Source organism: Camelus ferus, chromosome 5 (assembly GCF_009834535.1).
Source record: "Camelus ferus isolate YT-003-E chromosome 5, BCGSAC_Cfer_1.0, whole genome shotgun sequence".
NCBI classification, from domain to species: Eukaryota; Metazoa; Chordata; class Mammalia; order Artiodactyla; family Camelidae; genus Camelus; species Camelus ferus.
The window spans coordinates 53,733,378-53,748,142 of record NC_045700.1 but is presented as its reverse complement, the minus strand read 5'-3'; the positions used below and the strand labels follow the sequence as shown (position 1 = coordinate 53,748,142).

General features: G+C 36.7%; 1 protein-coding gene across 6 annotated transcripts in view; it reads left to right on the top strand.

Moving 5' to 3' along the window:
• The window catches only part of PDE1A (phosphodiesterase 1A), a 300,999-nt gene that overhangs the window by 264,056 nt on the left and 22,178 nt on the right, over positions 1–14,765 (top strand). For 3 of the 6 annotated variants that reach the window (XM_014557844.2, XM_014557845.2, XM_014557846.2), the window contains exons 12-14: positions 1,376–1,457; positions 3,456–3,570; positions 4,559–4,740. In XM_014557844.2, coding sequence (XP_014413330.1) covers positions 1,376–1,457; positions 3,456–3,570; positions 4,559–4,740 — 379 coding nt within the window. The remainder of the gene's footprint in view (positions 1–1,375; positions 1,458–3,455; positions 3,571–4,558; positions 4,741–14,765) is intronic. The other 3 variants (XM_032479873.1, XM_006183029.3, XM_032479874.1) reach the window with 1 other exon arrangement.

The window sequence follows — 14,765 nt, the reverse complement described above, 5'->3', positions numbered from 1 at the left end:
TCAAGTGGAATGGATGTCATTATTCTCTCCGGGAATGACAGAGGTTGCTGGGAGAGGTCCCAGATTCTCTCCCCGTTTTCTCTAAGTTGTGACATAGTATAACATTTGTTTGTAGCTATGTTGCCTACTCCTTTGATGACCATATCTAGATTTTCCCAAGCAATTCTGATTTCAGACTTTCTGCCCCTTCATAGTCAGAGGCATGATTTAGGGGAAGTGCACCAGAAAACATCATCAATAAAAACTTTAAAGCCACATATTGAGTTGATGTTATAAAGATCATGGTGAAAAGTTGTGAGAGGAAGCAGGCTGAAAGGAAACTGAAGTCCTCAGACAGGCATTGCCCTGTGACATGGGTTCTGCCACAAAGCAAAATAAAGGTCACTCTCTTCTGTCCTCTGATTTCAGAACCTGAACATATACCCTAAGTTGTAGTATTTTGCAAGGCCAATGTACCCCCATGAAGTTATACAGCAATAGCTTAGCAGAAAATAGAGCCCAAAGCATTCTTTCCAATGGCCAGGCAACTGACAGGAACCAGAGCAGGTAAAGGATCCTCTTTCTTCTCTCTTTATAGGCACATCCCCTTGAATGCAAAGAACCAATGTTTGATAAACTTTGTAATAATAAAGCTTTGCCCAGAGCAGCCACTTTTATTTCAGAAGATGAAATCATATTACCTCTTATGACGTTAAACCCAAGCAAAAATGGAATTCTCTAAACTTTGTGATCAATTAATCTGTGAATAATAAGATCAAATGATAAAAAATTATTGATATTTCCATTTTCTCTGAGAAGAATAGATTAATATAAAACACATGCGCACAGAATGTAAGAATGTTGAAGATATTTCTCATTACTTTATGTAGGAGATTCAATGAAACTTGGTTAATAAGTAGAAATATGTTTCAAAGTGCCCATATGCTTTTAATTAAAAAAGCAGTCCAATCATGAAGTCTTGATACTACAGATCTGCTGATGTATTTGGCATGGAGGAAAAAAGAGCAGAAAAATCTATGCGCTGGATTGTTAATTCAATGCCAACTAACATACTGAGATGACTATTTTATGGTGACAAGAAAATTCCAAGGAGCAAAGGTTTATCTCCTTACAATCAAGGGGTTGGGATACCAATGCAGAGTCTCCAGGTGCTGAAAATGTTCCTGTTTTTTTTAACCTCTGCAGTATGAGCCTTGATGCAACATGTCCCCATGAGGAGACCATTTGAGCAAAGTTATATACACTTGGACAACAGCTTTGGTTTTAAATAAATAAATAAATAAGAAATAAAAGCCTTTTTAGGCTTTCTATCTAAGTTGCTCTTATCTGAGCTTTTCCAAACCAAGTCTGTAATAACAGGCTTTCCTTTCCACAGGGAGATAAAGAAGCTGAATTAGGGCTTCCATTTTCCCCGCTCTGTGATCGAAAGTCAACGATGGTGGCCCAGTCCCAAATAGGTAATACTGAAGATTGGTGGTCGTGGATTGTGGATGTGTGCCTGTCCATCTGCAAATGGATACACTGTGTTGTTCATCCATGAAAATGTCACTCCATATTCATGATGAATTTGATCTTTAGACTGATCTGTATGGTGGTGCATAATAAGAATTTTGAAACATTCTCACAAAGGAGTTCAACAAAGCAGTATTAGTAAATAATTGTGATTTTGTTTGTAATCCTTTTACAAAATAGAAGGCATTCTTCTGGTACAAGAGACAGCATTTTTTGTTGTTTTGTTGCTGATTACCTTTTTTGTAATTTAATCCTTTGTGTATAGTCCAATCCAATGAAAAATATTAATGTATCTGTTCTATCACTAAGTTTGCATAATATGCTTAATATACTAGCTCATATTCTTTTGGGGAAAAAAGTCTTATGATATGAATAGAGAAGCCAATAATAGGAAATTTGTAAAATGATATTGCTCCTAACCATATTCATTCTTCTCATTTGTATTTGTGTTGGGGACTTCAAGTCCAGCCCATGATTAAAACATTGCTATGCTGCATGGTTCAAATATCTGTTATAGTTATTCCCTGAGCCAGTATCTTCATTACTAAACTACATGATCAATAAACATAAGGCTCACCACCTTAACTGGCTAGTTGCTCAAGGACTACCTCCTCCAAAGTGGCTGTTAGAAAGCTGCTTGCTCTGCCTTGCCTCCCTTCCCACCCACATTCCAACAGCTCGTTTCCTGGATACCATAACACAGGTGCCTCTCGTCCTTTAGCAGGTGTAAATGTGGCTGGCTAAGGCCCTCCCCGGACAAGCTGAGAAGAATGGATGTTTTGGAGGCTTGTTGCTGTATTGTAAATTGCTGCCATGTTAGGGGAAGTGACCCTCATTTGACAATCTCTAGATCCCAGGCATCTAAAGCCACCAACAAAACTTGAAATAACACCCTGGGTGATCAGTTAGCATTATTTAACTTGAAGGCAACTACTGAAGTTTTTTTAATTAAAAATGCACCTTAACGTGTGCTATGATAGAGCCAATTACTTGAAATGTGAATTACTGTTTCCAAGTCTCTGATGAATGGGATACTCTTCAAAGGTGGTTGTTTCCCAGGACAGTGTCACTTAAAAAGCCTCCCTGCAGTATGACCCTTATGTTCAGATGGTGGCCTATTGCTCATAGTTGTGTTTACGGCAACAAGCACTGCACCTCTCCTGGGACCTCAGGGTGTTGAACATACACAGAGCTTGTCTCTGCTGCCACCTAAACACAGGTGGTAAATGCTCCCTAAAGGGCCATGTGCCATTCTCTGTGTGTGTCATTTCTAGTTTGATGAGCACTTTAAATGTAAAAGTCTTTACTCAATCCGGACACCTCAAAGTGGTGGGATTAATAATGTCTCCCAGAGATGTTACTGTTCTCTGGCTGATTCGATAGAATACACTGCAAACTAATGCTTTACATCCAGAGAGTAATAAACAGCAATTTGAAATATTAACACACTGGCACAAAGCTCTGACTGATATAGGAAGAGAAGAAAAAGTGGTTGCCTTCTTGCAGCCTGAGAAATAAACTTCAATTATTTAGTTTCTTTGGGGAGCTTAGATATTATTTCTTGTTGGTCAATAAAATTCAACAAAACTTTCAGAAAAGGTAGTGATCTTTCTGTTCAACAGAGGAAAATATATTCACTCTGGTTAGATCCGAAGTTATTGTTAGCAATAATATGAGGCTGAATAGTAAGTACACAGCTCAGTATATTTGAGTTAGCAAGCTTAAATTTTATTGCTTTCCCTGCTTGAGAGGTTATTTTTATAAAGAACAGTTAAACTCTCTCTAAAGATTGTGTTATTGGATTAAAAATAATTGCAAAGGGCAGGCTGAACCAATATTATAGTTGAAACTTGCTATCAGGAGCATCAGAATCTCTTCATTATTACTATTTTTAGAATTCAGGAAATTGTAACATGAATTTATTTATGTTTTTGCTTTTGTAGGTTTCATTGATTTCATAGTAGAGCCAACATTTTCTCTTCTGACAGACTCAACAGAGAAAATTATTATTCCTCTCATAGAGGAAGCTTCAAAAACTCCTTCCTATGGAGCAAACAGGTTTGATATTTTCTTTTTTGAATTGTTTCCCTTTTTCTTATGATTATTTCTTACATTGGGCAGGAAATTCTTAGAATTATTAGGTAGTATTGCCACCTAGTGGCTACGTATTATATTGCATTTGCCTTTGAAATTGGGAACTTGACATTCACTACAAAAAATATCAAAGTACTAAGAATCATATTCACTACTCAGGAGAATAAAATTATTTGAATTTTTGTTGAGATGTATGGATTGTGTCCTGGATACAGTAACATATCCAATAGTGGTGAGCAGTTGGGAGAGGGGCATTGTGTTGGTTTGCTAACATACAACACTTATGTGACTACGAAGATGCCTACATCAAAGTTACCCACTTAGATGACATGAATACAGAAGATCTGTATAACATGTAACAGCAAAGTCCATTGTATACACAACTTAAAGTATTTCAAGGTAGATTTTTATCACTGATAAATTTAAGGGATATTATTTAAAACTGCCAGTTGCAGAAAAATCATGCTAAATTCTTGCCCATCTGAACACACACTTTTCCTAATAGCACACCAACAGGCTCCCTAAATGTTGCTGTAATGAGGAAGCAGGGAATGTTCTCCCTGAGGAAGATCCAGGTTAGCTTGGAGATTACATAATGGAGGGAGGGGCAGATACCATTACCCTACTTTGAGCTCCAGCTGGTGAATTTACCAGTGGACTTACCACCAACGTTATGCTCATCTCAAGGTTATGCAGCTCTCATTAGGCCTCACCCCCATAACACTGTGGGCCCTGACCTGCTGCCCCAGGAATCCAGGACAGACCCCTAAGCCCTCTCTGTGAGGGAGGAAGGAAGGAAGGTTAGCAGCACTGATACGTGCTTAAAACAGCCTGAGCACCTGACATACTGCTTCTCCGGCTGCTTTTGTAAAGCATTTCAGGCTTTGCTCCCTCATCCTATATCCTGCCCTTGGTATTTTCTGGTTTCTTTGGTGGTTACTATTGGCTCCAGCACCTCTACGGGATCACATGTTGCCAATTCCTCTAGACGATCAAATATGAAAGGCACCGTGAACGATGGAACCTACTCCCCAGACTACTCCCTTGCGAGTGTGGACCTGAAGAGCTTCAAAAACAACCTGGTCGACATCATCCAGCAGAACAAAGAGAGGTGGAAAGAGTTAGCTGCTCAAGGTACAGTTTTTATAAAGCCTTCCTGCCATCTCTCCCTGTCTTAACTCCTCTGAGATGTTGGCTTTTTTCTCTTCTAGATTTCTTCTTTTATAAAAGATGCAAGCCTTTGGAGGTACTTAGAATTTGGCTACGTTTTGTCGATTCATAAGAAAATTGGTTTTTCTGTTAGATAAAAAGAGATTCTGCTCTGTTCGTGCCACCTGGTCTGCAAAAGTATTGACGTGGGTGGCGGTGAAGTGGATGTAAAGGATGGGACAATAAAACTGTACGTGGCGCAACCACCTTTCGTCCATTTCTAGAGATGCTTTTGATCCTGTGCTGTGGGCTTTCCAAGGAGCTTTTGTGTTGTATTAGGAGTGTAACACTTACTGTCAGAGATTTGGGTGTTTTTGTTTTTTTATTTTTTTTCAGTTTTCCTAAATTACTTCTTTGGCTGATAGTTTCACTCATGAGTTGGAAAAATTGTTTGTAATCTGTTACCAAAGAAAACACATGGGAAGCTAGCTCTTGTTATTTCTGATATGGTTTTGTTTCAGATTAATTACTCTTTCTGGTGTCCAATTTATGTGAGTTAGTGTCAGTCATTACCTTTCATACAGGAAATTAGCTTTCAAATTCCAGATCTGGCCCCTGTCTCCTCTCTGTCTGTCCCCTGCTCTGTGGTCCCTGCACAGTGGCCTTCTGGCAGGCTTCTGTGATACCCCATGGCCTTTGCAATGGTTGTTTCTTTAGCCAGAAAGTCTCCTCTTGGAGCTCTCTGAAAGGCTGATTCCTATTTGACTGGCAAGCCTGTGTTTTATTTTTAATTTGAAAAACACAGTACTTAACTCATTTAATTCTCACGTGGATCTTAGGAGGTATATACTATAATTATCCCTGTTTTACAGATAAGGAAACTGAGGCAGAGGACAGTTATGTGAGTTGCCTCAAATCCCACAAATAGCAAGTGAAGGAGCCAGAATTCATTCTTTCTCTCCAAACACAGTGCCTTAAAACCCCATGCTAGACAGCACCCCCCAAGAGGTCCTTCTTGACCATTAAAAATTATGTCCTCTGTCCTATTTTTCCCTGTTTGAACTCAGTTTAGTTACTTCAAAGTGATGTCACTAGTCCACAATCAGTGACATGTATTTGCTTCCTTATTTATTATCTGTCTTCCCCATGGGAACCTGTCGTCCTCAAAAGTCAGGTCGCTGTCTCCTGTTTTTCCCAGGGTGTCCTCCGCTCCTAGCACAGTGCTGGGCATGTCCCAGGCACTCAGTACATATTTGTGTAATTAAGTAGTTAATCCTGGATGGTGTCACAGTATTTCTCCACCTCTGCTATTAAAAAATAAAAGAAATACTGATCTAATGCCTTCATCTGATTCTGCAGCTCACATTTTCCCAGCCACGTAAGTCTGATCTTAAAGGAATTTCCCAAGCCTCTGTGGCTCTATATAGTCATTACAAGGACCACTTCCTGGAGGTATAACCCGTGTAATCACACAGTCCCCCAAACTCAGAAAGGCTTGTGCTTAACTAGATACTCTACTATCATCATCTTGAAATTCCTAATAGTTTTGAGTCGGGGCCTCATTTTTATTTTGCACTGGGCCCTGTGATTATGTAGCCAATCCTGGCCCTCACACAGGGTCTTTGTAATACTACATCATGTCACTCAGTAGAACACCTAACACAATACAAGACCCAAATAACAGTCCTAAAATATTGTCAGACCCGTCTAACTGGAGGCTGCAAGTGACTAGAGTTTTCCCTCTGTATGGACAAATTACACACCAGATACACACTAGAAGATACAAATCAATAGGCTATAAGCTCTTTAATAGCAGGAACAATATCTATTTTATTGTCATTATTTTCTCAGGGTTAACATGTCCCTGACATGTTATAGGTGGTTTAAAATCATTTACTGAATGTGGTTTTGAATGAAAGAATTAAAGTTAAACTTCACTTTGAATATATTCATTCAGAAAGGAAAACAAATAAATATATTAGATTTCTCGTCAATGGAAGGAAGAGAGGAGGGAAACAAGATTTCTGAGGTCCCTCCTATGTGCCAGACATTTTACATGTATTATCCTATTTCCTCCTACACCAACTTTCTGAAGTAGAAATTACTATCCTCATTTATACGTATAGAAATTGAGGCTCACACAGCTTCTAAGCACCAGAGCCAGAACTGTTCTGATTCTTTACGCAAGATTTTCCCCATTGCATCCTAGTATACTGCCCCATATCTTCCAAGACAATTTGAAAAAACTGAGTTGAAATAATTTATCTTCAGTGAATCCATAGAATCCAATTGAGCAAAACACACTCTCTTCTAAGAAAATTTTCAACTAAAGTAAACAACAGTGTCCCCCAAACATCAGCCCATCACCTGGAACCTATTTGTTGTAAAGGGAAACTCTGTCAGAATTGGATTAGGGGCTGATTGCAGTTGCTCCCTTTCTAATAAACTTTCTGGCACTGTGCTTTATTGAATCTTGTGTTACACACAGAGGTAAATTTTAGACCTGCATAAAATTCTCAATTTACACTTTCTGGAATTGAGTAATAATAACTCAGTCCTACAGTTAGAAAATGTAGAGCCAAGGTTGAACACAGGCAGTCTGGCTTTAAGCAAACTAAAATCATAGAGCATTTTGATAATACAATCATCAAGGAATACTTATGTATAGTATGCATATTTTGAGTGAAGCAAATAATATCCAATTTTCTTTACTTACAAAATTGCACACTTGATTTCTATTTCCAATGCAATGGTGAACTAGATAAACTTAAAGAACTATCTCATGGTAAAAACAACTAAAAATCCTGAGTGAAATATTGCTGAAAAGAAATTGATGCCCTCAGAACCTGTCCAAATAAAGATAAAACAGAAATTCAGAGAAATTCAGAAACTTTGGAGCCAGAATCTCTCCTGTGGGCACCTGCCTTCCTTTACTGGAATTTCATGGGTTTACAGACTGAATTTACTACCATATCAGGTTTATGCCAGATGTTCAAATTTGGTTTTACATTTAAAAATTCTATTAATGCCACTCACCATATTAATGATAAAAGGAAGAAATGTAAGGTCTCAAGAAATGCAGAAAGACCATTCAAGAAAATTCAATATCCATTCATGTCAAAAATTCTTAAAATTCAGAGTAATATTCTTAACCTACTATTTCTGTTTTCCAACTTTTCTAGCCTTCATTTTTACTGCTTGAGGTTTTTTTCCATTCCAATTTATTTCCTTTGTGGTTTGAAGCATTTGTACCTTATTCCTATTATTTTCATGATTAATTATAAAAATTTAAATGCATAATCAATAGTCGATAACAATGAAGTTAATCAATAACTTTACCTTTCCACCAAAAAACACAGAAACCTTAGAAAATTTTGTAACTGATTTTTTTTTAAGTTCTAAAAATACAGACTTTAAATTTAATAATTAAAATTTAAAATATGTCCTTGAAGTTCAAGAATATGATGATGACTGCTTTCTAACATTGTTTTGAAAAATCAAGCTAGTGCAGGAAGGCTCCCTCAAGGTCTCTTCCAGGCATGCGTAGTGCCTCAGCCAGCCAGGGATGTTCCTCAGATAGCCTGTGGAGACCTATCTCTTTGATTCCTAGGGTTTTTCTGTTAAATCCTGTTGGTCTACCAGTTACCCCAAACTTAGACTGCAGTCTCAGACTTGCAAAGCTGTGGGGTTTTCCCCATTTGTTCTAAACTAAATCCACCACTTTATGTTGGAGAAACCAGGGGGGTTTGCCTTCTCCTCCCATCCCAAATTGAATCTACTACCTCTGGCAGCAAAGCTGGTTTCTGCTGCCATTCTCAGCTGGAGTTGGCAGTGGGGGTTAGGAATTGCTCCAGGCAAGGTCATCAAAGCTTCCTTCTGTTCTTACTTGAATCTCAAGAAATTTTTCAAGAATAATCAGTTCCCAAATTGTTGTGTTGCCTTGACTGGTTTTCAGTGTGATGGAATAGTCATTTTTGTTAATGTTTTCCAACTTTATACTTGTTTTCTGTGGAGAGGGAATATTTGGCCTCTTTTCATTACTCTAACGGGAAGTCCTCTTTCTCCACATTAGCTGTTGGGAAAATTAAGTGAGTTAATTTACGTCACCTGTTTAGAAGTACCTAGACTATTAGCACTGCATGAGTTGGCTGTTGATACTGTAATTATTGTTTACTGTGCTTCTGTTACGTGTTCTGGGAATTAGGGCTGCAGTATAAAAAAACCAAAGAGACAATAATCCCCACTTTTATGAAAGAGGGCATAGGAGTTAGGAGCAGGATTGTAATTTTAAATAGGGAGCTCTGAAAAGACTTTACTGAGAAAGTGATCATGTAAATAAATACATGAAGGAAGTTAGAAAGAGCTATGGGGATGTCTGGGGTAAAGAGTTGGAGAGAGAAATTTTCAGACAGAGGAAATGACCAGCGCAGCCCTGGGAGGTAGAGCTTGCCTGATGTGCAAGAAATAACAGGAAGCAAGTGAAACAGGGAAACTGGACAAGTGGGAATAATGTAGGCAATGTGATAAATGTGTAACATGATGCCACATCATTGGTTTTGGCCCAAGAGAGGTAGGAAACCTAATGTATGGTTATGAAGAAGAAAAGTAAAATGATCTGACCTGAAATTTTTAAAGGATTACTCTCACTACAGAATGAGAAGTATTTGTTTGGGGGGAAAAATGGAAACAAAGAGGCCAGGAAGAGGGTATTGTTCATAACCCAGAACAGTGATGTGGGCTTAGACCAGGTGGTACTGGTGGAGGGAGAAGTTTCTAAATTCTGGATACATAAAGATGGTGGTTTACACCAGTATGCATGAGTGAAAAGGGGTGGCAAAAAGAGATTGAACTCTGGATATATTTGAAATTGGTACTGATAGCATTTGTTAAAAGATTAGATGTGCAGTATGAGAAAAGTCAAGAATGATGCCAGTTTTTGGTTTTCTTATGCCAGTTAATTGTGTATGTATAAATTTATATGATCACTTTGCAGAACACTTTAGCATTCTCTAGCCAAGTTGAGGATAAAAACGCCGTATTTCCCAAAAATCTCACTTCCAATTTTTACCCCAGGGAGACTTTTGCTCATGTGCATCAGAGGACATGAACAAAACATTCATTGCAGCATTATTCATGAATGCAAAAAACACTGAAAACAACAGTAAAATGGATTCATAAGCTGTGACGTATTCACATTATGAAACAGCATACAACTGTTAGATAAACTCCTGCTCTGGGCATGAACAGTGATGAAGGACACAAATAATACAGAGCAAAATATGCAAGATACTATAATATGGCAAGATACCATTTGTAGAAAGTTTTTAAAAACTATAAATTAAACAGTAGATTTTAAAATACACTCATGATAAAACTAAAGAATGATATGGGAAAAGACTCAGGTTCTAGGGAAGGATGGAGAATTTATTTAGGAGTTAGTAATATTTTATTTCTTTGTTTGGGTTTTAGACACACAGACGTCCTTTTGGTGAGTATGGTTAGACCTAACATACACGCTTAGTTGAAAATAACCAGGTTATATGATGCTTAGAACTTTGGGATATTAATTAAACAACAAGGCTCTGAACAGAATCTTAGATGTTTGGTAATCATTGTGTTAACTCTGAAACTGTATTTCATAGTTATCTTAAAAACATCCCACTAATCCTAGAGCAGTAGAAGACATGGATACTTAGGCTCCAAGAGATGTAGCTCCTAATAGCCTCAATAAAATAAAACACTTTTTAGAAGAGTAACTTCATTCAGTAAACCTTCTACTAAGGCTCTGAGAACATTTGTCTAAGAATGTATGTAAACACATTCCTTTTTGGTATAGGGTCTTTTCAAAAAGTAAGAAATGCTTTCCTCCATCCCAAATTTTTTTGGGTTTGTTTTTTGGTTTTTGTTTTTTTGGGTTTTTTTGTTTTGTTTTTTGTTAAAACATCCATTTAGAGTGAGGAAATGCCTTCATTATCTATTCAGCTTTCCTCAGCGTCTTAAGTCTTTGCCCAGTTTCCTCCTTTTTCTGTACTACTAAAGAGCAGACAAGAGACTTTAAGAGGGTGTGTAGCCATTCTTCTACTGAGGCAGGTGGAGGGAAATAGGAGAGTTGCTCTTCTCTTTCTACCTATGAAATCTCAGGCAATCATGTAGCTTTTCTTAGGCTCAGCAAAGTTATTATTGGGAAAATAACATCTGTTCTGATGAAGGAGCAGACATTTCCATAAATCCAGACCAATCCCCGTTTATGCTCCAGAATTTTGAATGTCAGTGATGCAGTTTTGAGGAAAAAAAAAAAAAGCACATTTGCCTATGCTGATGGCCAGTGGGTGATAGATGCCCCCAATTAATAACCAAGGAAATCCTATACAGGAAAGCTATGTATAAATTTTTAGAAGTGCCTGCCATCGTATGTCATGAGCCACACAGGGGTCTGGGGCTGAGATGGAAGAGTAGCTTAGGTTTTGTTTAGAGTAGCCCCTGAATAGCAAGCGCAGATACGTCTTCTCCCTTAAGGCAAAAGAGTTGCTTTTGTAAGTCACCTGAGAATCTGGTTTATCTTTAGACATAAGAATTCCAAATTGAACCAAGTCCATCAAATCCACCTAGATTGGAGCAAACAACCTACATCAACCCTAGATCTACTTTCTTTCCCATCTTCTCAAAGGGAATGTGTACTTGAGAAAAACTAGTTATGTCCCAGAATAAAATCTGGCTGGTCAGTCTGGAATGGAATGCACTATGTTTCTTACTGTACTGAGTAATTTTCTGATTTATTTGATACTGATTCAAACCCCAAAACACTAGGCTCAGAGACGATTAAGACGTGAGAAAAGGAGGCAACGTGGGAACTTGAGACGCTACTGGAGTTGCATTGAGCACAAATCACAGCTGTTTAGAACCAGAAGGAAACCTAGAGCTAGCTTAAGGCAAGCTTGTCATAGAATATGTATTAAAACTTTCAAGCATACAAGTGTTTTCTAGTTCTTTTTTTGTGACTTGTTTCCTACACAATTTCTCTAGAGTCATAAAATATGTTCAGTACAGTATTTGAACTTTTTGAGGCCTGCTTTTGGCTTAGTAGCACATATATTTCACTGAAAAGAAGGAAAAAAATAGAATTTTGATTATAATTACTTTGATATCAATTTTCAGATAATTGTCATCTTTATGACATTGAGTTCTCCTATTCATATATTTCTTATCATTCATATGCCTTCATGTTTCTCAGAAATTTTATTTTTCTCTGATAACAATAGCAGTAATGGTGATGGAAAATGCTCGTTAGTGATATTAGATGCTAGGCAGCATACTAAGCATATATTATGTAATCAGTTAATATTTATACTTAATAATATGTTTTAAATTTTTGAATATACTTTGTTGGAGTTTCCATCAGTATTTTATATTTTTTGTTGCTTTTGTGAATGAGTATTTCTTGCAAGTATATAAAAATGCAATTTGAATTTGAAAACTGATCTTCTGCAAATAATGAGTCTTTTCTTTCCCAAATGTATACCTTTTATAATTGTTTTCCTTAAGTCAGCTGCACTAGCAAGTGTATCCAGAATGATCTGAAATGGAAATGATGATGGCATTTAGCTTGGCTTTGAATTTAAAGGGAAGGTGTTTAATGTTTCAGCATTAAGTGTGGTATTTCTCAGTTTTTTTGAGCTGCTCTTTATGAGGTTAATTATATTCCCATCAATAAGTAATTTATTAAGAAAATAAATTTAAAATAAAGCATTTAGTTGTATCAAATGTCTTTTCTGTAGCTTTTTAAAATAATTCATATGATTTTCCTTTTGAACTGGTTCATATAGTGAACTATATTAATAGATTTTCTAATGTTGAAGCATCTTGTATTCCTTGGATAAACCCAACTTACTCGTTACATATTAACTTTGTAAAAAAGTACATATTACTTTCACTGGCGTTAAAAAAATCTATATGTGTAGGTGAGATTAGTCATTGTTTTTCCTTCTCATACTGGCCTTGTCTGGTTTTGGTGTTGAGGTTCCACTAGCCTCATAAAATGAGTTGGAGTTTTAAAATTCTTGAGTTTATATGAGATTGAAATTGACATTGAATATTTGGTAGAATTACCCTTAAGCCTAGTATTTTCTTTGTGGAATAATTTATCTGCTAATCCAGTTTCCTTAATGTTTATATAGGATTATTTAAGTTATTTAGTTTTTAGGGTCTTTTTTAATGTTATGAAATATAGCATACCCCAAAAGAATATATAAAAACATATATATACTACTTATATGTAAATACAGTATACATTCTTATACTAGACAATCATTGTCATAGCTTACATGCAATAATATGCCGGCAAAGTTTAACAACTGGCTTTAAAAAAGCATATATATACATAAGTATATATTATATATACAGATTTATTATACTTTTAATTAATATAATGTGTAGCACATAATTTATAAGTAATAATAAAATATACAATAGTCCTTATTGTCAATTCTATATAACTAATTGATTCTCACAGAATGCTTTCATTGATTTTTGCTGAACTCTTGTGTCTATTGTCAACTTATGGTTGCCACTGACAAATGAGTGTCATTCAGACTGGTATTTCCATTTTTGTCAAGGAGTGAAACAAAAGTATAAAAAGCATATGTCAGAACTTAGAAAATATGGAAGACATATGCGAACTTCAGTTATTCGTCAAAAATGCAAATGATTTCTTGGTCATTTAATTGGATAATGGTATTTGAATATGGAAAAAAATTTCCCCCAATTTTTGTGCTATTTATAGTGTAGCAGCTATAGACATGACACACTTAAATTTAATCTCTATTTTTTCATTCTCTGCATCACTTTAGACAACAGTAAAACAATAAATCGAGTCCCAATTCCTAAAGTTTGATGATATCCATGGTGTAAACATTCCTACCTTGGTCAGTTTCAAGCTATCCATATAACTTCTCTGAACATGGAGTTGGGAGAAAGTGAACATTATATATTTGCATCATAGAAGATATGGTAGAAATAATTAATCTCAAGACATAGATAATAGTTACATGTATCAAAATAATTAGGAAATAATGTTTTAAGTATTTATCACCTTTGTTTTTAATACAACTTATTTAATTGTAAGTTTATGTAATTTTATTTTTAAGAATGACTAGGTGTAACAACTACCTTGTAAAATTTCTAAAATGTAGCAGTTGGGTCTCTGAAGCTAGTACAGGCCAGATTCAACATAGTGCTGCCTGTAAAGCTTCATATGAGCCACATCTACCCTCACCTCCTTTATCTTGCTGATTCAGTTTCCATTTCTCTTCTCACTTGCTTGCCTTACTCTGGCCACACTAATCTCTGTTCTTTTGCTTCCTTTCCTTCAACACGTCAGATACCTTCCTGCTGTAAGAGCTTTGTACCAGCATCTTTCTTAGAAACGCCCTCCCCCAAATACAGCACAACTGCTTCCCCCTCTTCTTCCAAGTCCAGCTTCAGTTGTTGCCGTGCCAGTGAGGCCTCCCCTGGAAAAATATTTCAAATTCTACCCACATTCCTCCCTTGCCTCCTACTGCTCCCCACCAACTATTTTCCCATGACACATCACTGTCTAGTCTATAAATAATTGATTTATTACACTCAATTTTTATTGTCTCTCTTCCCCATTGAAAATAAGGTTCATGCGAACAAGGATGTTTGTTCTGATCACTGTTCTGTCTAGGCTCCTAGCACAGTGGCTGTCACAAATGCAGAACTCAAATAATTATGTGTTGAAAATAAAAGGGGAGAGAGAGGAGAAGGGAGGGATGGAGGGAGGAAGAAAGGAAGGAAGGAAAGAAGGAAGGAAAGAGTAAAAGAGAAAAGGAAGGAGGGAGGGAGAAAACCTACCATCTAGGCCAAGAAATAGAATACTGCCATGCTATAGTGGTTCTTCAGTCCTTCTCTAATCATTTCTTTCCTTCTCTCACTCTCATGATTTAGTCGTTACCCTGGATTTTGTGATAATTATACCTTTTCTCTCTCTTTTT